At 44.1% G+C, this 20,165-nt stretch overlaps 1 protein-coding gene and 2 non-coding genes across 3 annotated transcripts; all 3 read right to left on the bottom strand.

Annotated features, from left to right (window-relative positions):
- Positions 1 to 5,405: 5,405 nt before the first annotated feature.
- On the bottom strand, positions 5,406 to 10,722 carry COX7C (cytochrome c oxidase subunit 7C). Its single transcript, XM_073624466.1, has 3 exons — positions 10,550 to 10,722; positions 7,922 to 8,059; positions 5,406 to 5,524 (listed from the first exon to the last, which is right to left on the bottom strand). The coding sequence occupies exons 1-2, from the start codon at positions 10,622 to 10,624 to the stop codon at positions 7,943 to 7,945; spliced, it is 192 nt and encodes a 63-aa protein (XP_073480567.1). The 5' UTR covers positions 10,625 to 10,722; the 3' UTR covers positions 5,406 to 5,524; positions 7,922 to 7,942.
- LOC141125036 (small nucleolar RNA Z39) lies at positions 5,609 to 5,670 on the bottom strand. The gene has a single exon (XR_012241338.1). It is a non-coding gene; the product is annotated as a small nucleolar RNA Z39 (small nucleolar RNA).
- LOC141125037 (small nucleolar RNA Z39) lies at positions 8,150 to 8,213 on the bottom strand. The gene has a single exon (XR_012241339.1). It is a non-coding gene; the product is annotated as a small nucleolar RNA Z39 (small nucleolar RNA).
- Positions 10,723 to 20,165: the final 9,443 nt, after the last annotated feature.

Raw genomic sequence — 20,165 nt, 5'->3', positions numbered from 1 at the left:
TCTATTATAGATAGAGCTTGCAACTCGCTTACTCTTCTGGCCGAGGTAACTGCTACCAAAAGAACTAATTTGAGCGACCATAATTTTATTGTCGCTTCCTCTGGAGGTTCAAAAGGTCTTTTGATCAAACCCTGTAGAACCAATGATAAATCCCATTTAGGAAAAAATTTAAAAGGTATTGGCCTAGCTCTGGCCAATGCCTTGAAAAATCTAATTATAAGCGGCTCTTGAGATAACTTTCTCTCAAGAAAAACCGACAAGGCGGCCACCTGGACCTTCAGGGTACTCCCATCTCCATTCCTTCATGGAGAAACTCTAATAATTCCTGTGGTGAGAATGTTTTGGTCATGCACCAGGAATTAAACCGCTTCCACGTTTTAAAATAAATAACTCTGGTAACCTTTTTTCGGCTACTTAACAGGGTCGACACCAGTTTATCTGAAAAGCCTTTTCTTTTTAGAATCTGCTCTTCAGTAACCACCCCGTCAGCTTGAGCTGGTCGATATTTGGATGCTGAAGGGGTCCCTGGGTTAAGAGATCTTTTTGAAGTGGAAGAACCCAGTGAGGTTTCACCGCCATCCTCTGTATAGTTGCAAACCAGGGCCTCTTGGGCCAAAAAGGAGCCACTAGAATCATACTTGTGGTCTCTTGTAGTTTCTTTAAAACCAAAGGGATCATTTGAAAGGGGGGAAAGGCGTAGCACAAGTGAAAGTTCCACGGTTGTGTCAGCGCATCCAATCCTCTCGCTTGATCTTGCCTGTTTAGTGAAAAATAGGCCTTCACCTTTGAGTTCTTCTGGGATGCGAACAGGTCTATCTGAGGAACTCCCCATTTTTCTGTAAATTTTTGGAATACCTCTGTGTTTAGACTCCACTCTGCTTCTAGTATCTTTTCTCTGCTTAGAAAGTCGGCTACTAGATTCAGGTCTCCCTTTAAGTGTACAGCTGTTAGGGACCTTAAGTTGTTTTCCACCCAGGATAAAATCTGAAGGGACGAGGCTAGCAAGACTTTGCTTCTCGTGCCCCCTTGCCTTGTAATATATGCCACTGCTGTGGCATTGTCCGATAGAACTTGGACATGGTGACCCTGGACTAGTTTCTCGAAAGCCCATAGTTCTAGGAGAATAGCCCTTAGTTCCCTCCAATTGGAGAATCTCCTGGCTTCCCTGTTCGTCCAATTCCCCTGAGCCATCGGTCCTTCCAGGTGGACGCCCCAACCCCAAGAACTTGCATCCGTTGTCAACCTCCTCTCCCCGGGGAAACACCAGAGCAGGCCCCTGTCCAGATTGGAGTGGCTCCTCCACCACCAGAGCTTCCTCTGAACTCGAGGTGGCATTTTTATCATTTTTTCCAGGGGCTCTCCATAGGACTAATTTCTTAGGATTGCCTGCTGAAGATCCCTTGCGTGGAAACGTGCCAACTGTACTGCTAGTATCGATGCAGTAAGGAGCCCCAAGAAAGACATAGCTGCCCTGATGGAAATTGGTAGGTTTATCTGTGTCTTTTTTAGTGCACTCTGAAGTTTTTCTATCTTTTCCTCAGGGAGGAAGATTCTCTCCTGTATGGAATCGATAGTATAACCTAGGAATTTTATTATCTGTGATGGAATCATGTTTGATTTTTCCTTGTTTATTATCCAACCAAGACTCTCCAGATGTCTCTTTGTCCTTTCCAGATCTTTCCCTAACATGTCTCTTGTCTTGGCAAATATTAGGAGATCGTCTAAATATGGGACAATCGAGATTCCCTCTATTCTGAGTGGGGCTAAGGCCTCTGCCAAGATCTTTGTGAATATCCTCGGAGAGGACGACAGCCCGAAAGGAAGAGCTCTGAACTGAAGATGTAGGATAGACTCTGCCCTCCTGATTGCAAATCTGAGGTGCTTTTGGGATGCTGGTACTATAGGCACATGGAGATATGCATCCCTCAGGTCTATGGATGCCATAAAACAGTTCAAAAGACCCTTTACTGAAAAGATCGTGTCCATTTTGAATTTCTTGTACCTGACCGATCTGTTGAGAATCTTCAGGTTCAGAATTAATCTGAATTTGCCCGAAGGCTTTCTCACCAGAAATATGTGCGAATAGCACCCCTGTTCCACTTCTTTGGGGGGGAACATTTATGATCACCTTCTGCTGAATTAATTCCTGTAGGATTGTAGACATTGCTGTAAGCTTCTCTGGGTCTCGGGGAGCCCGAGTTATATAAAACCGAACAGGCGGGGGTTGGGAGAACTCCAGTCTGTAACCCTCTTATCGTTTTGAGGATAAACGAACTGTCTGTTATCCTCGGCCACTGTGGAAAGAAGGTTTGTAACCTTGCTCCCACAGTCGGAGGACAGTCACTGGCTCTTAGTATTTGGGGTAGGGGGGGCGAAATAGTACTCCTGACTTGCCCCTGCCTCTCTGAGACCTCCAAGGTCTTTTATAACCCGTCTCCTTTGTGTCGGAGGTTTTCCTAAAAGGACAAACATTTTTATTGCCCTGAGGGATCACCTTTTTCTTTATGGGGAAGGCGTTTTTCTTGTCAGCCGTTCTTTCAAGTATGGCTTCAAGACCCTGGCCAAAAACCAAATCCCCCTCAAAAGGTCAGGGTATACAGCCTCAAAGACCCCACTTGGTCTTTGAGGCTGTATCCCCTGTCCATGTCTCCTAATGCAGAGGATCTGGCTGACATTCTGATTCAGCTGAAGCATCTATGTATCCTACTGCCTTCAGTTGTACCGGTAGTGTCTCCAAAAGATCCTTACGAGGAGTTTCTGCCTTGATATGAGCTTTTAGTTGTTCCAGCCAATGCTCTAAGTTCCTGGCCACCACTGTTGAAGACATAGCTGGCTTTAAATTTGCTAGGGTGGAATCCCAAGCTTTCTTGAGTAGGGAGTCAGCCCTTTTATCCATGGGATCCTTAAGTATACCCATATCCTCAAACGCAAGGTCAGTGTTCCTCGACACCTGAGAGAAAGCTGCATCCAGTCTTGGTTTTTTGTTCCAAACCTGGGAGCTATCCTCTTCAAAGGGAAACCTGCGTTTGAGGGATCTAGAAAAGAAAGGGGCCCTCCCTGGGTCCTTCCATTCCCTTTTTATTGTTTCTGACAGAAACTTATGCACCGGAAACACCCTGTGCTTCACTTCACCCATGCCCTGAAACATTTTATCATGTAACGACAATAGGGTTTTATCCTCTATAATATTTAGAGTAGTGTGGATAGTTTTTAAAAGATCATCCACCTCCTCTAGGGATAATTTGTAGCGGGAAGAAGAAGATTCTTTCTCCGCTTCTTCCTCTGATTCTGTAACCACGCTATGATCTTCCTCTTCTGAGTCACTGCCCCCTCTATATGTAGAAACAGATGACTGGGAACGAGGTACTGAGCTGCTACCTGCAGCTGGACGCTTGTCAAGATAAGACCTGAATGTCTCAAAAGTATCGCCCAATTCCTTTCTGAAGGAGTTCAATAATTCTCCTTGCTAAGCCACAGGTGTAGTAGGAGTGGTCTCCTCCTTCACTAAGTCTGCAATGCAGGCTTTGCATAACACTTAACAAAAAAATGGGAGGAGCTAACACTAACCCCTCTACTTGAGATCAGCCAGTAAATCCCCCCACAGATTTACTTTACAACAATTAAACACACTTACTTCCTGATTCAACATACAGGAAGAGTGTTGCAGGCTCTTAAATTCCCAGAATTAGAAGAGGGAGAATAAAACATGCCCATAGAGTAAGATACAGAGACCGTTGTCCCCGCTTACTTGGGCCTGGCTGACTTGTGTGGCTCCTGCTATCACCGTTTGTTCCTCCTCCATACTGCAAGGATTCCCAATGGCTTTTGGTGCCATTTTATTTCAAATTTCCCAGACCGCTCGCCACTGCGAGGGCCAGAAATGACGTCAGCTGGAAGAGGCCGACCTCTCCTCCTGCATTCCAGCGGCCGGAAGCCGCGTCGCTAGAAGTCCCACCCCCGACCGTAGTGACGCGCTCGCCACCGGAACCCGGAAGGCTGAGGCTTTGGGGAAGAAGGGAGACGCCGCTCCTTTTAGCCTAGCCGCCAGTTTGAAGGAGCGGGGACCCCCAGCAGCCTGACCCTCGCCGGGTATGAAGAGGGGAGGACGCCAGAGCCTTCCCCACATGTAAGGGAGGAAGCTGGGCTGGCCTGTAGCAAAGACAAAAGAATACCGGTATGCCCCATACTCTCTCCACCTGGAGACAGCGCAGCACACCCCTGGCTCCCTGCAGCGCTTCCACCATGGCGGAGGAAACACTACAACTGAGGCCTTGGTGCAAGTGTCCAGTCTTTAAAGAAAAAACTGACTGCAGTGTTTCCTGGGAAAAGTGGGTGGAGCTGCGCTCTCTCCAGGTGCTGTTCTGAAAGACGAGGGGAGAAATCCAAGAAGTTGTTGAGCGATGGATATCAGACAGGCAGCAATCACAACAAAGATTTTTATTTTTTGGTAGTAAGCTTATATTGGATTGTCACTTTTGTTTTATTACAATACTGATGGTATTAAACCCCCCCCGCAAAAATAAAAGGGCATTTATTATTTTCTCCTTACATGAGCCTGAAAAGCATTGCACCAGAGATCAGTGGATTACATGTGCAACCTCAGGCTCCTGCAAACTCTTTATCCAGCTCTCTGCTTGTAGTGTTTTCAGTTAGAGAGCAGGAAGAGTGTCAATAGACTACGATAGTCTCCCATGGTGGCAGTGAGGAATTGTAGTTTATTCATTCGAATGAAGCAGCTATGTGGGCAGAGCCCCAAGGAGTGAGGATGCCTAGCAACATGTTGCACCCTGAATACATGTTGCTAAGGGTAGAGTAGGCCTGTAAGCAAACCTGTAGTAAATATTCTCTAATGGCAAACAACCAACCATGAAGCTTGTGATTAGGTTCAATTCTACTGTGCTGGCACTTGCCACCTCCCAAATACAGCAAATGATCAACATTTCAGATACGTGGCACATCTACATGCTGCCCCCTCAGCCTTCCTTTATTCAGTGCTCTGTATCTAAGACCATGGACAATCCCATTAAAAAGGTAATTGTAATGCTTGTAAGCCCAATCCTCTGAGATCTTTGATGTGTGGGCCTGCCTGTCAGCATTTTCTGAAAATCTTTGTAAAAAAGAAAAGCTGAAAAAAGCTGGTTTCTATGCAGAGCTGCATGAGATTGTAAACTCTCCAGTTTTAGTAAATCAACCCCAGTGTGTTTTTTTTCACCCATTTCAATGGACAGCCAATATACCACCTAGAAAAGCAGTGATTAGACTTTGCACCGAAGAACTCAGTGGGGGGGGGGGGGGGGGGGTGGCAGAAGTGTGTTTAACCCTCCAAGTCTATAATCTTGTATAGGGGAAAAAAAATGCACCATTTGTTGTGGTTTCTCCGCAAACACTACAGTAACTCAGTCAAGTTAGATTCATATATTTATATAGGATGGTTGAAACATACCAGAGACAAATATCATATGTACGTATTTATTTACAATCCATTCATGGCTAGGAAATTCTTTGTCAAGACGGTCCACTGAACCTAAAACAAAAAAACAAAAAAAAAAAAACACAACAGAATGAAAAGAGGAACAATCAAGTTGAGCTATAAAACTTAAGCAACTGGTGCATCAGAAAGCGTTTACAGTATCACGGTTTTTCATACTGTTACTTAATCATCACATGCACATTGTTTTTACTAAAATTAGATTATTTTTTTTAATTCTAAGAAATTTGTAATGATTTAACAAAGCTCGTATGTAAATATTCATTTCTGATAAATCCCTAGTCATACACCATTGTAAACCTACATACACCAAACTTGAATAAAATCAAGCATTTTACTGTGTTTTACGGAGACCAATTAAACTACAGAACGCCTGGTGTTCTGACTTCACTAGATGCACGATAGTACTCAAATTACCAAAGTAAAAAAAGACAACCAGGCGGCTACCTAGCTTTTTCAGAATGTGATCAACACTGGTAGCCTATATGCATCTCTCAGTACCCCCTCCCCAGCTACCATTTGTGAAATTGAGCTTTTGGGGAGGAGGTGAGGAGTGGGGGGGCGGGTACTCGATTTTTACAGGTGCCCACTCCCACAGGCGATCAGAAGCAGACATTCTCCTCCACCCGAAGTCTTCTGGGACACACGACAGGTCCCAGAAGACTTCGGGACCAGTCACAGAGTGAATCGCCGCTCGCACAGTGGGCTCCCAGACGTGAAGCAGCAAGCGGTCACAGCCAGGTGCCCATAGTGAATATGCCAGCGAGTGAGGACACAGGGAGAACACGACTAGGCTGTTTATTAAAAGTCAGCAGTTTTTGTAGCTGCTGACTTAATTTTCACTTCAGAGACTGGAGCTCCGCTTTAAGGACCCAGCCTGACTTTTGTTGTTTACAAGTAAAAATCTTTATTTTTTTTATTTTTTGCTAGAAAATTACCTATAATTCCCCCCCCCCCCCCCCCAGAGACCCTAGAGAACAAAATGGCGGTGATTGCAATTTTTTAAACACTTTTTTTTTTTTAAAGAATAAAGTTTAATGAATAAAAAAAAAAAAAATCCCCCCAGCACAAACAAAACCCAATATATACACCAATTTTTTTGTATAATATGAAAGATGATGTTACCCAAGTAAATGGATACCCAACAGGTCATGCTTTAAAATTGCACCAAACTAGGGTACTTGAAAATCTCCATAGGCGACGCTTTAAAAATTTCTACAGGTTACCAGTTCAGAGTTAGAGGGCTAGTGCTGGAATTACTGCCGTCGCTTAAACGTTCACGGCAATGCCTCACATGTGTGGTGCAAACAATGTTTACATATGTGGGCGTCATCTACGTATGCATTCACTAATGCACACAAACACAGGGCTTTAAAAATTCCTTTTTTTAACTCCCTTTTAAAATAAATACATTTCTCATCACTTTTATGTAAACATGTCTTGCGATAATACAGTATGACAGGTCTGCTTTATGGAGAGATCTGGGGTCTAAAAGACCCCAAATCTCTCCTTTACAAGAAAAAAAAAAAAAAAACGCACACACACACACACACACACTTTTACATGGCTGGAGGACCAGAAGGGATGTCAACCCAGTCCTCCAAGGGCATAAAGATGAGTGGTGGCCATCTTGCCATCTCTATGTGAAGAAACTATCAGTGCCCGATTGTTCCCGAAGCTACTGACCAGTACCGTTAGGTACAGTCACAGTTATGTAGCTGACAAGTGGTTAACCACTTCAATACCGGGCACTCCCCCCCCCCCCCCCCTTCCTGCCCAGGCCAATTTTCAGCTCTGTCACTTTTTAAATTGCGCGGTCATACTACACTGTACCCAAACAAAATTTTTTATTATTTTGTTCATACAAATAGAGCTTTTTTTGGTGGTATTTGATCACCTCTGTGGTTTTAATTTTTTTGCAAAATAAAAAAAAAAAAAGACCGAAAATTTTGAAGAAATCAGCGATCATGGCTTATCCTGCGGGACGTCAAATGACGCCCAGTCAGGATAACTGAACCACCGCCCGTCCGTCATTTTGCTATAGGCTGGGCGGGAAGTGGTTAAAAGAACAGCACATGAGGCTAGTGTGAGGTTTAGTCAAATCACAGTAGTCAGCCTCCATGCTTTAAGAAAGGATTTCAAAGAGCACCTGGTAACACTGATAGACTAAACCCATACACATGGTGCACTCAGTGATAAACATGAACTCCAAGACCTCCTTCGCCTTGTAGACAGATTATAAGTGTCCTGTCCTCTATTTAACAGTGAATGGGTTGCACTGCATATTGTACATGCTTATTCATAGGCAATGGGTTTTTACTACCATATGCCTTGTATATGCAGCCAATGCAGACAGAGCAATGTATTCTAAAACTATTACAGGGCCTGACTGGCAATAAAAATTGTTTTGTGGCTCTTACATTAGGCACATACCTTAGGTTTTCTTCGGAAGGTTTACTTTTTCAGAAGCTGGTGTCTGACGATCAGGAAGGGGGCAGTAAACCCACTGCCGAAGAACACAGTCATTAAAGCTAGAAGCCTCCATTTGTTTTCCACAGAAAAGGGCAGGTTCTGCAAGACATGAAGGAAACATTGAAACAAACCAGAAAATTAAGCAAACTTTTAATAGACCTGAAATTAGAGAGAGCAAGGTATAATTGGTACATCAGAAAGCGTTTACAGTATCACAGGTCATCTCATACGGTTATGTCATCATCATCTGTACCAACTTATAATTTTCTCAACATTCACATAAGTAATGTGTTTGCATGTAGCAAAGAATAATTAACCATTATCCATCATATATAGACATAGCTTCTATCACACAAATGGATCATATTTCCAAGCATAACTGAAAAAAATCTTAAAAAGTCTTGATTGCACAAAAAGAGAGGAACTTAAAGGGGAACTATGTCTCTTCTACATTAAAGTTCCCTACTTGCCGGTATGTGCATGCACAGCTCAGTGTACAGTTTCAGCAATGCTGAGATGAACTACCATGCACTGAAGTGATGTAATCTTGGCCCATCCAATGATAAGTATTGTGGTGGGCACTTGTCACAATATGCAAAGCATATCTGCAAATTATGTCACACAGACCTTGGAACCCTTCTTCAATCACAATTCCTGTTATTTCTTCCAGGTCACACAGAGCTCCTTCATCCATAGATGATGTAACTTCTGCACATGACAAGCACTGCATTGTCCTTTCCACCTAACTAGTCTCAGCACACTAGGGGGTACACTGCAAAACATTATGGTTGGTAGGAGACACTGGCAGCCAGAGAGCCGAGTATGATGATTTTTTTTTTCTCCGGCATAATTTTTCTCTTTAACCACTTTCCTACTGGGTACTTTAACCCCCTTCCTGCCCAGGCCAATTTTCAGCCTTCAGCGCTGTCGCACTTTGAAAATTGTGCAGTCATGCTACACTGTACCCATATGAATTTTTTTGAGCTTTCTTTTGGTGGTTGTTTTTTTTTTTTTATTATTATTATTTAACCTGATCTGAGATCAGTGTCCAAAGGACACAGTAATCAAAGAGTGTGCTGCCATGCACGATCACAGGAGGACATTGTATGACACTCTCCCAGAACTGGCCAATCATGCTGTGGCTGTCATTCGGCTATAGAGAGGTCAGGAAGTGGTTAAGAATGCTGGAGTCAACAGAATTTCAAATATATTTTTTTTCAGCGTTTTAAAAAATGCAGATTTTAATAAAGCACTACCTAGTGATCCTGCCAATGTATGTCCCTGAGCAAGCACTTCCTGTTACAATCCTGCATTGCCCCTTTGTCACACGCACTCTTCATGGAGAGTACAGGCGGTCACACTAACACAGTGTAGGCATGGTGTAAAGACGGTGCAGTGTTATGATGTCACAGCACCAGAGCAGCCGCACGTAGTCCCCATCCACATAGCTGTGTTGGTATGTTAAATTCAGGCGCCTTTTTTTTTTTTCTCCACTCACTGGTCAGCCAGGAAATGGCTGTCAGAAAATCCCATCTACAATGCTGCAGCTTCCAAGCAGTGCTTCAAGGCACAAAAAAATATATAGAACACATCGCTTTTGGCAGGCAATCCTCCCAGAAACCATCCCCTGTAGACAGTCCAAAGAGTGAACCTTGAGGCTTGGTTCACACTGGAACCGGCTGCGGATCGCACAGGAACGCTGGGCGTCCCCATTCTCCGGTTCAGGGCCGAATCTCGGCCCTGAAATGGAGCCAAAGACGCACAGCGTGTCTGTGCAGTGCGCTCCGCAACTGCCACAGAGATATGTGAACCGGCTCCATAGAGAGACAGTCACAATCTCCTGCTATGCGAATTGGATGCGGAGAAACCCACATCCAATTTGCATAGGGGTGAACCCAGCCTAAGGCTAGGTTCACACTGCTGTGAACTCTATTGCGAATTTCAGCTGTTGCGATCGCTTAAATTCGCAAGTCATTTGAATTACATAGATTAACATTAGTGCCGTTCACATCAATGCGCTGCGAATATAACCTGCGGGAAAAAAAAGGTCCTGTGTGAGTTTGACCCGTGTGCGATGCGAATTCATCTCCAGACTGAAAAATTTGCAGTAGAGTCGCAAGAACACATATAGAATTCGCAATGCAAATTCGCAACGCAATTGGAACAAAATCACACTAAATTCGCACTGCAGCAGTGTGAACCTAGCCTTAATCACAAGCGGGTGGCTTGTGAAGGTTTTGTTTAGTCGGCTACAAACTAAACGAAACGGCAGCTATAGAGCTGCTGATCACTTTCACAGAGTTGGCAGTGTGGGCTGTGGATAAGTTTTATAGCAGAAACTAGAAAATATTTTTTTCTAATATTAAACCCTAATGTAAGGCACATGGACAAGGCCAGCCTGATATCCTATGGCCAGCTATATAGTGCGGAAGCACACTACTTATTGTCATCGTGTGATGTCTTTCCCGGCCTAGCACACCGCAGACCTATTGCACGTACAGAGCGGCACGTCTTCCTTCCTCATTCAGTCACAGCCCCGTGCGAGGCCTGCACCCAGGACAGGACACACAGCTCTCCCCTCATTCTCACCTTGCCGGGACCCTCCTCATAGTGGGAACGGCGAATAGCGGACGTCGCGAACCGGCGGACAGCCTGACCGAACATGTTGAAGACTAGGAGACACTACCACTGTGACCTCCGTGCCTTTCTACTTCCGTTCAAGCGAGGGCGAGGAGACAGGAAGTCTCCAGAGAAATGCATCTCGGGATTTGAAGTTTAGAAACTCTCTATCCCCGCTCTCCAGAACCAGAGTGTCTCATGACTGAAATACAATTCCCGGCAGCCTTAGCGCTGTGCGCCGCTTCCTGTATAGCTTAACATAGAGTATAAGGCTTGTGTTAGTCAAGGTCAGGAGAGTGGAGAAGGTGACCGGAGGAGGACTGGTGGAGGACTGGTGGTAGCGATGTGTAATGACAGCAATATTTTTTAGGATTACACAATATATACATATAAGTGCAGTGTGAAGGAGTACAAGCTTAGAGACAAGATATACCTGTGCTCAAATCCTAATAGCTTGTACATGTATTTAAACTATCTAAAGGGGTGCGACCACATATTAACACTACAAATTCTGGATGGACCCTCTGCACACTGCTATACACCCTTTCCAACAAACTATGCAATGAAAAACCAGGATTTCTAGTTCACATATATTGCAATACATGTTTAACTATGGCCTATTTTTCAGACTTGGTGTTTACAAGTTAAAATCATTTTCTTTTTTGCTAGAAAATTACTTAGAACCCCCAAACATTATATATTTTTTCAGACACCCTAGAGAATAAAATGGCGCTTGTTGCAATAATTTATGTCACACCGTATTTGCACAGCGGTCTTACAAGCGCAATTTTCTTTGGAAAAAAATACACTTTTTTAATTAAAAAAAAAAACAATAAAGTTATCCCAATTTTTTTTAATATTGTGAAAGATAATGTTACGGCAAGTAAATCGATACCCAACATGTCACGCTTCAAAATTGCACCCGTTCGTGGAATGTCGACAAACTTTGACCCTTAAAAAATCGCCATAGGTGACGTTTAAAAATTTCTACAGGTTATCAGTTTTAAGATACAGAGGAGGTCTAGTGCTAGAATTATTGCTCTCGCTCTAATGATCGTGGCAATACCTCACATGTGTGGTTTGAAAACCGTTTTCATATGCTGGCGCGACTTACATATGCATTTGCTTCTGCGCAAGCTCGGCAGGACAGGGCGCTTTACATTTTTTATTTTTTTTTCCTATTACTTTAACTTTTTATTTTTTATTTTTACACTGTCCTTTAAAAAAAAAAAAAAATTGACACTTTTATTCCTCAGATCTCACATTTACACTTAAATGCAATAAAAAAACAAAACAAATAAAAATAAATGGCTTTTTTTTTTTTTTTTTTTTTTGCAAAAACAAAAAAATTTCCCCTTTAACGACTTCAGCCCCGGAAGAATTTACCCCCTGACCAGGCAATTTTTTGCGATACGGCACTGCGTCGTTTAACTGACAATTGCACAGTCATGCGATGTTGTGTCCCAACAAAATTTATGTCCTTCTTTCCCCACAGATAGAGCTTTCTTTTGGTGGTATTTGATCACCTCTGCGTTTTTTATTTTTTGCGCTATAAACAAAAAAAGAGCGCCAATTTTGAAAAAACAATATTTGTACTTTTTGCTCTAATAACTATACAAAAAAAAATTAAATTTCTTCATCAGTATAGGCCGATATGTATTCTTCTACATAAAGCTATAGTGTCTACAAAATAGGGGATAGATTTATGGCATTTTTATTATTATTTTTTTTTTTTTACTAGTAATGGCGGTGATCTGCGATTTTTATCGGGACTGCAACATTGTGACGGACACATCGGACACTTTTGACACTTTTTTGAGACCAGTGACATTTAAACAGCGATCAGAGCTAAAAATAGCCACTGATTACTGTATAAATGTCACTGGCCGGGAAGGGGTTAAAACTAGGGGATGATCAAGTGGTTAAATGCGTTCCCTAGATGTGTTCTAACCGTGGGGGGAATGTGGCTGACTAGAGGAGGAGAGAGATTGTTGTTCCTAATTAGTAGGAACACACGGTCTGTCTCCTCTCCCCTGACAGATCCCGGTTCTTGCTCTGTCACGAGCGATCGCGGGTGCCCGATGGTCCTCACACCTGCTGAGCACGTGCGTCGGCTCCAGGGACACGCTGCGGGCGCACCTGCTACAGTGTCTTAAAGAGCCGACGTACAGCTATGACGGCTCCGCAGAGGAGCCATCCTGCCGCAGTATAACTGTGGTGGCTGACTGGGAAGGGGTGAAGACCCATCGGCGGAAGTGATGTTTTACGTCGCTTCCGTCATCCAATAGTATGGAGCTGAGCAGGGGCCATCTTTCCCTCACTCGGCATCCAGCCTCACAGGGGAAAGGACACATTCATCTCCGCTGCTACCAAAGGCTCCGGTAAGTGGCGGAGATGACCAGAGTCCGGCGGGAGGGGAGCCCTCTCCTGCCCGATAAAAGTGATCTTGTGGCGAATCGCAATTTTACCGTGGAGACCATCTGAAAAAGGACTGTCCGCCGTTGAAGAGGGCTAAGAGAGCTAACTGCTGCCATAACCTCAGTATACTACATCAAAGTACCGACGTACAAAGAAGGGGGGCGGCCCGCAAGTGGTTAAAGTGATTGTAAAGGTAAATTTAAAAACAAAAATATAAGTAACGAAGATATCTATACTTACCTCTGTGCAATGGAATTGCACAGAGTGGCCGCATACCTTCTCTTTTCGGGTCCCCCGCAGATGCTCCTGGCCCCTCCTCTATGTCAAGTGCCGCCATGGGAAGCAGCTTCTCATGGGGGCACTCGTATGTGCTCGCACCTGAGCCCCGCTGCTGCATCCATTGACAGCAGAACTCGGCCCCGCCCCCTCATCACCAGCTTTGATTGACAGCATTGGGAGCCAATGGTCTCCCACATAGCTAGCGAGGACCAGAATGAAGGGGAGAAAAGAGCTGGAGACATGCACAGTGCTGGATAAAATGAGGGCTCAGGTAAGTAAAAGGGGAGGGGGGGATGCTGACATCTAAACATTTTTTACCTTAATACAAGCAATGCATTAAGGTAAAAATGTTTAGGCTTTACAACCACTTTAAGCTGGCCAACTGCATCAAAGTAATCCCTCTACGGCCAGTCCTATTTTGCTTTGCCACTGCAAATGCTACAGTGGACACAAGAGCTGCACGATTCTGGATAAAATGAGAATCATAATTTTTTTGTTTAGAATAAAGGTCATTATCGGCATAACATCATCTTTCACATTATACAAAAAAATTGGACTGTTTAGTTTTTTTTTAATTCAATGAAGTGTATTTTTTTCCCCTAAAAATTGCTTTTGAAAGACTGCTGCGCAAATACAGTGTGACATAAAATATTGCAACAATCGCCATTTTTATCTCTAGGGTCTCTGCTAAAAAATACATATACAGTATCTCACAAAAGTGAGTACACCCCTCACATTTTTGTAAATATTTTATTATAACTTTTTATGTGACAACACTGAAGAAATTACACTTTGCTACAATGTAAAGTAGTGAGTGTACAGCTTGCATAACGGTGTTGTACAATTGTAATGCCTTATAGTACCTCCAGTTTATCAGCCTCCACCTTCTTTGGGTTCAGATGCTGATCTTCCCTGCACACAGTGTTTAAAGTGATTTTTTTTTAAAACAACAAACGTCATACTTACCTGCTCTGCGTAATGGTTTTGCACAGAGCATGGATTCTCCTCTTCTGGGGTCCCCCACCGGCGCTTCTGACTCCTCCTGCCTTCAGTGACCCAATAGCAAGCTGCAAATTATAGTATAGCGTGCCCCCTATAGCAAGGTAAAAAAATAAGTTCTGCATTTGAAACCACTCACTTCCTGCCCAGGACTACATGTCCCATGAGGCATTGCTCCTCACACATTCACAAGTTCTCAGGCACTTACTGACATGTATGGAGGGTGTACTGAGCTGTATGTGTGCTGCACTGTATTTCTGATATGTAAACTAATAATGCATTCTGTATGCAGGCCAACTAATCTGCTGGCTGATTAATCGATTATGAAAATAATTGACAACTATTTTAATAATCGATTAGTTGTTTCGGCCCTAGTCCGTATGGACTAGAACAGATGCAAAAATTACAGATTTTACAAACTATTCATAATTTCACTAAAAGTTGGTAACCCTGGTGGGAATGCAGTCAAAAATGTAATCAACTGCATCTGGTGTGAATGGGCCCTAAAAGTGGAACAGAAGCCTAGGCCTAATTATTTGTAACCACTTGCCATCTGGGCCAATTTTTAAAATCTACATTTTTTTTTTTTTGCTAAAAATTACTTAGAACCCTCAAACATTATATATTTTCTGAAAGCAAGAGCCCTGGAGAGTAAAATGGTGATTGTTGCCATTTTGTTTTGTTTTGTGTTGCACAATATTTGAGCAGCCGTTTATCAAACGCAGATTCACAGGAAAAAATACACTTATAATTAATTTTAGTGCACACAAACCCAATCTTTTGGTAAAATATAAAAGATGATGTTGTATCAAATACTAGGAATACAAACATGTCAAGGTTTAAAATTGTGCATGCCTGTGAATGGCAACAAACTACGGTACCTAAAATTGTCCATAGGCGATGCTTTAAAAGGCTTTACAGGTTACCTGTACCGGCCAGGGAAACACAGCACTAAAAGCAGAAAGTCTCTTAGAATCCTTATCACTTCTAGGTTGACTTATCACATAGGTGATTGAGCAATGAATGTTCCCCTGTCTTCTATGTTGGCAGCCAAACGACCACTTGCAGCAGTCCCAGGCTCTCTAGTGGCTCCCCCCTCTGAGGCCTGTAAAAGTGATCAGGCAGCTATAGGCCCGCTCAATCACTTTGACTTGAAAGCCAATCACCTGGAAAAAAAATGGCACCAGGATCATGGCTGGTATACCTGCTTTCTATCAAAGATGTTTATTTATATACGTACGCTGGATGGGAAGTGGTTACTCTGGTCCGGTCACATGATCCTGCAACTTTGCCTCAGATAGCTCTGGGAATTCAAGGAGCCATAACTTCACCCATAAGCTCCCATGACTCTCTCGTCTTCTCTGCAGCAGCCACTTACTAACACAGGGAAGATGCAAGATCACATGACCAGAAGAGATTAAAAAAAGTTAAGTACACCAATCTTTTTTATATAGGCCAACTAGGTGTAGCCAGGAGCAAGTGAGATCCTCTGGTCATCCGCTCCCCCCTGCAGGTGTGCCAAGCTGTGCAACATTTAGAGGGAGTATACAGACTCCCCCCCTCTCCCAGGATCTATGTAGTGCAGATCCGTGCTCTCCTTCCCCCTGTGTGCTGCTTCTTCCTCTCTGCCTCTAGCCAGGCTGCTGTGGTCAAAGACTGCTGTGTAACTGGGCAGCTGAGCTGCAGACAAGAGCACCTCTATCTAAATCCCTGCTCTCTCTCTGCTCTCCCCTCTTTTCTGCCAGACAGCTCGGAATTTAGTCAGAGGAATTGAGAGTCAGAGCCAATGGGAACACCTGGGAGAACTTGCTCTGCAGGCGCTATGGATCACGGGAGTTGTAGCTCTTAAAGGGGTGCATCAAACTTGTGAATGAAGGTTAATGGCTACTGAACTTCAATTCCCATAAATCCCTGTGCTCATAAGAGGAGAGTTTTACTGTTTGCAGCCGTTCCCTCACCCACAGAGCTGCCTTTAGAGACTAAGTTTGAGAGAGCAAGAGTTGCTGCACCTTCAGGATTGGAGCTGATACACTGCACCGTGTGTGGGGATCCTAGCCGATAGACTGAGCCTCCAGGACCTGACGTATTCTGCTGACAGCTAAGCCTTTTCAAACAGAATAGTTGCCTGCCAGCAGGGGGTAAGCTGAACAACATATTGCAAACTCTCAGCTACTAACACTCTTAAAGGGACAGTGCACCACCTAGAGAAGGGTCCCACTAAAAGGCAGACAATGGGAATTAGTAGGCCCCAGGTACTTTCTACCATCTTAAATGGGTACCCCATAAACTATGAACACATACTTTTACCTGCCACTGGGGTTATATGCAATGTGTGCACACATGGACCCTATTGTTCTTCTGAGACAATGCCTTGAAAAAGTATTCATACACCTTGAAATTTTTTACATTTTGTCATGTTGCAACCAAAAATGTAAATGTATTTTATTCGGATTTTATATGAATGACCATCACAAAGTGGCACATAATTGTGAAGTGGAAGGAAAATGACAAATTATTTTCATTTTTTATTTTACAAATAAATATCTGAAAAGTATGGTGTGCATTTGTATTCACCCCCTTTATTCTGATACCCCTAACTAAAATCTAGTGGAACTAATTACCTTCAGAAGTCATCTAATTAGTAAATAGAATCCACCTGTGTGTAATTTAATCTCAGTATACATACAGATATTATGTGAAGCCCTCAGAGGTTTATTGGAGAACCTTAGTGAGCAAACAGCATCATGAAGGCCAAGGAACACATCAGACAGGTCAGGGATAAAGTTGTGGAAAAGTTTAAAGCAGGGTTAGGTTATAAAAAAATATCCCAATCGTTGAACATCTCACAGAGCACTGTTGAATCCATCATCCTAAAATGGAAAGAGTATGGCACAACTGCAAACCTACCAAGACATGGCCATCCACCTAAACTGACAGGCTGGGCAAGGAGATAATTAATTAGAGAAGCAGCCAAGAGGCCCATGGTAACTCTGGAGGAGCTGCAGACATCCACAGCTCAGTTGTGAAAATCTGTCCACAGGACAATTATTGGTCGAGCATTCCACAAAGCTGGCCTTTATGGAAGAGTGATAAGAAGAAAGCCATTGTTGGAAAAAGCCATAAAAAGTCCCATTTTCAGGAAAACAGAAAACACGTGGAAGAAGGTGCTCTGGTCAGATGCAGGGGCGGATCCAGAGTCTAGTCTCAGGAGGGGCACTGCCAGAAAATTGTGGTGGCAATGGCTGATGTTGGTGCTTCAATCACAGCACCATGGTTGATATGGTGTCCGGATGATTGAAGCGCATTATTTCTATTATTACATTGTAATATACTGTAAAATGAAAAAGTTCAACTCACCATAATGCAGAATCAGTGGGAGCCCTGAGAGTGTCACTTGCTACCGTCGCCTGCCACCAGATGCAACGTGTCACTTGCCACTGTTAGCTGCCACCAAATGCGGATTGTCACTTGCCATGTCACTTGCCACATCCCCTGCCACCAGATGTGGATTGTCACTTGCCAATGTCGCCTGCCACAAGATGCGGATTGTCACTTGCCAATGGCTGTGTCCCAGAGTGAGGGCGGGCAGTGAGAGATAATGTAATCTCTCTGCTGCCCGCGCCTGCACAGTGATGGCGGTGCTCTGTCAGAAGCTGAACTGCGGTAATGCAGGGTGGGCGGTGAGAGATGATGTCAGAAAGCCGCTACTCATCAGAATATGCAACCAAAGTGATGTTGCATTGCGGCCATCTTGGTATACCCCCACTTGTCTGTAGTAAACCTAGAATTAGAAGTCGGCAAGCGGACATCTTTACGCACCCACCGGAGTCTTGTTTTTCACAGTTTTTTTTAACAGTAAACTCAGCTTATTTAGTTAAATATAAGTTGAGCTTACTGTTAAAAATAACTGTGAAAAGCAAGACTCCGGTGGGTGTATAAAGATGTCTGCTTACCGACTTATAACACTAGGCTTACTGTGGACGGGTGTGGGTGTGGCTTAAAAGCAAAATGCTATGTGTGGCGGAAAACTAACACTGCACATCACCCTGAACACACCATCCCCACCGTGAAACGTGGTGGCAGCATCATGTTGTGGGAATACTTTTCTTCAGCAGGGACAGGGAAACTCTGGTCAGAGTTGATGGGAAGATGGATGGTGCCAAATACTGGGCAATCTTAGAAGAAAACCTGTTATGCTGCGTACACACGACCGGACTTTCCGGCAGAAAAGGTCAGACGGAATAATTTCATCGGATATTCCATTCCTATGTGGGCTTCATCGGACTTCTTCTTTCGAAAATTCTGACAGACCTAGAAATCTTTCCGACGGAATCAATTCCTATCGGGAAAACCGTTCGTCTGTATGCTATTCTGATGGACCAAAAATGACGCAAGGGCAGCTATTGGATACTGGCTGTTTAACTTCCTTTTTCTATACCCGTCGTACGTGTTGTACATCACCGCATTCTAAATGATCGAACTTTGGTGTGATTGTGTGAACGCAAGTTCTTTTCAGCGGAACTCCGTCAGAAAAACCATCAGTTTATTCTGACGGAAAAAACGGTCGTGTGTACTATGTACACACCATTAGAGTCTGCAAGAAACTTGAGGCTGGGGCAGAGATTCACCTTCCAGCAAGACAACGACCCTAAACATACAGCCAGAGCTACAATGGAATGGTTTAAATTAATGCATATTTACATGTTACAATGGCCTAGTCCAGACCTAAATCCAATTGAGAATCTGTGCAAGACTTGAAAATTGCTGTTTATAGACTCTCTCCATCCAATCTGACAGAGCTTGAGCTTGTTTGCAAAAAAGAATGTGCAAAAATGTCATTCTCTAGATGTGCAACGCTGGTAAAAACATCCCAAAAAGACTTGTAGCTGTAATTGCAGTGAAAGGTGGTTCTACAAAGTATTCACTCAGGGGGGCTGAATACAAAATGAACGCCACACTTTTCACATATTTATGTGTAATACATTTTGAAAACCATTTATCATTTTCCTTCCACTTCACAATTATGCAGATATCCCAACCTGCAAAAACTAATTTCAGAGAGGTGGCGCTCCGCGCCTAGCCCCCCCCCACTAATTTACCACAACTAGAGGATGATCAAATGAAGTCACACAGACACACAGCCAGACACACAGCCACACAGCCAGTCACACAGACACACAGCCAGACACACAGCCAGCCACACAGCCAGTCACACAGACACACAGCCAGTCCCACAGACACAGAGCCAGTCCCACAGACACACAGCCAGTCACACATTCACACAGCCAGTCAAACAGACACACAGCCAGTCACACAGCCAGTCACATAGACAGTCACACAGAGTAACACACCTGGTGACCTGGAGTGGAAGTCTGGAACACTTCATGTGGCACAGGCAGGCCGGTGGCAGCTAACAGTACCCAGCTTCCTCCCTAAGCAGCAACCAAAGGCAGGAAGCACTGTAAGGGGGCGGAGCTAATGTAAATGGAACGGACCGGTCGGTGGGTGGAACGGACCGGTCGGTGGGCGGAACCCCACCCCCCTCCCTCCTACTCTGCTCTCAATGCTGTTGTCCTGGAAGCTGCACCTGGCTTTGCCTGGACAAGTCAGGACATGTCTGGACTCTGGAGAGGTGCAGAATCGGAGCAGCGAGATTGAGCACTGTCAGCCAGAGCCTCCCTCAGCCCAAGCTAGGGCCACAGTCCGGGCCGGTGCGTTCAGAGTTCAGGAGGTGTAATAGCAAACATCAGCAGCAAAACTACAGTGAATTAGTGCCAAGTGTGGCGCGGCTAGCCGCCGGCGCCACTAATTAAACACACACCCGCCCAGGATCATCCCTGCAGCCAGGATATCGCGCGGCACTTGCTGGTGTCAGGGAGCTGCAGCCGAG

Source organism: Aquarana catesbeiana, linkage group LG01 (genome assembly GCF_042186555.1).
Source record: "Aquarana catesbeiana isolate 2022-GZ linkage group LG01, ASM4218655v1, whole genome shotgun sequence".
NCBI lineage: Eukaryota > Metazoa > Chordata > Amphibia > Anura > Ranidae > Aquarana > Aquarana catesbeiana.
This window is presented reverse-complemented; position numbering and strand designations above follow the sequence as displayed.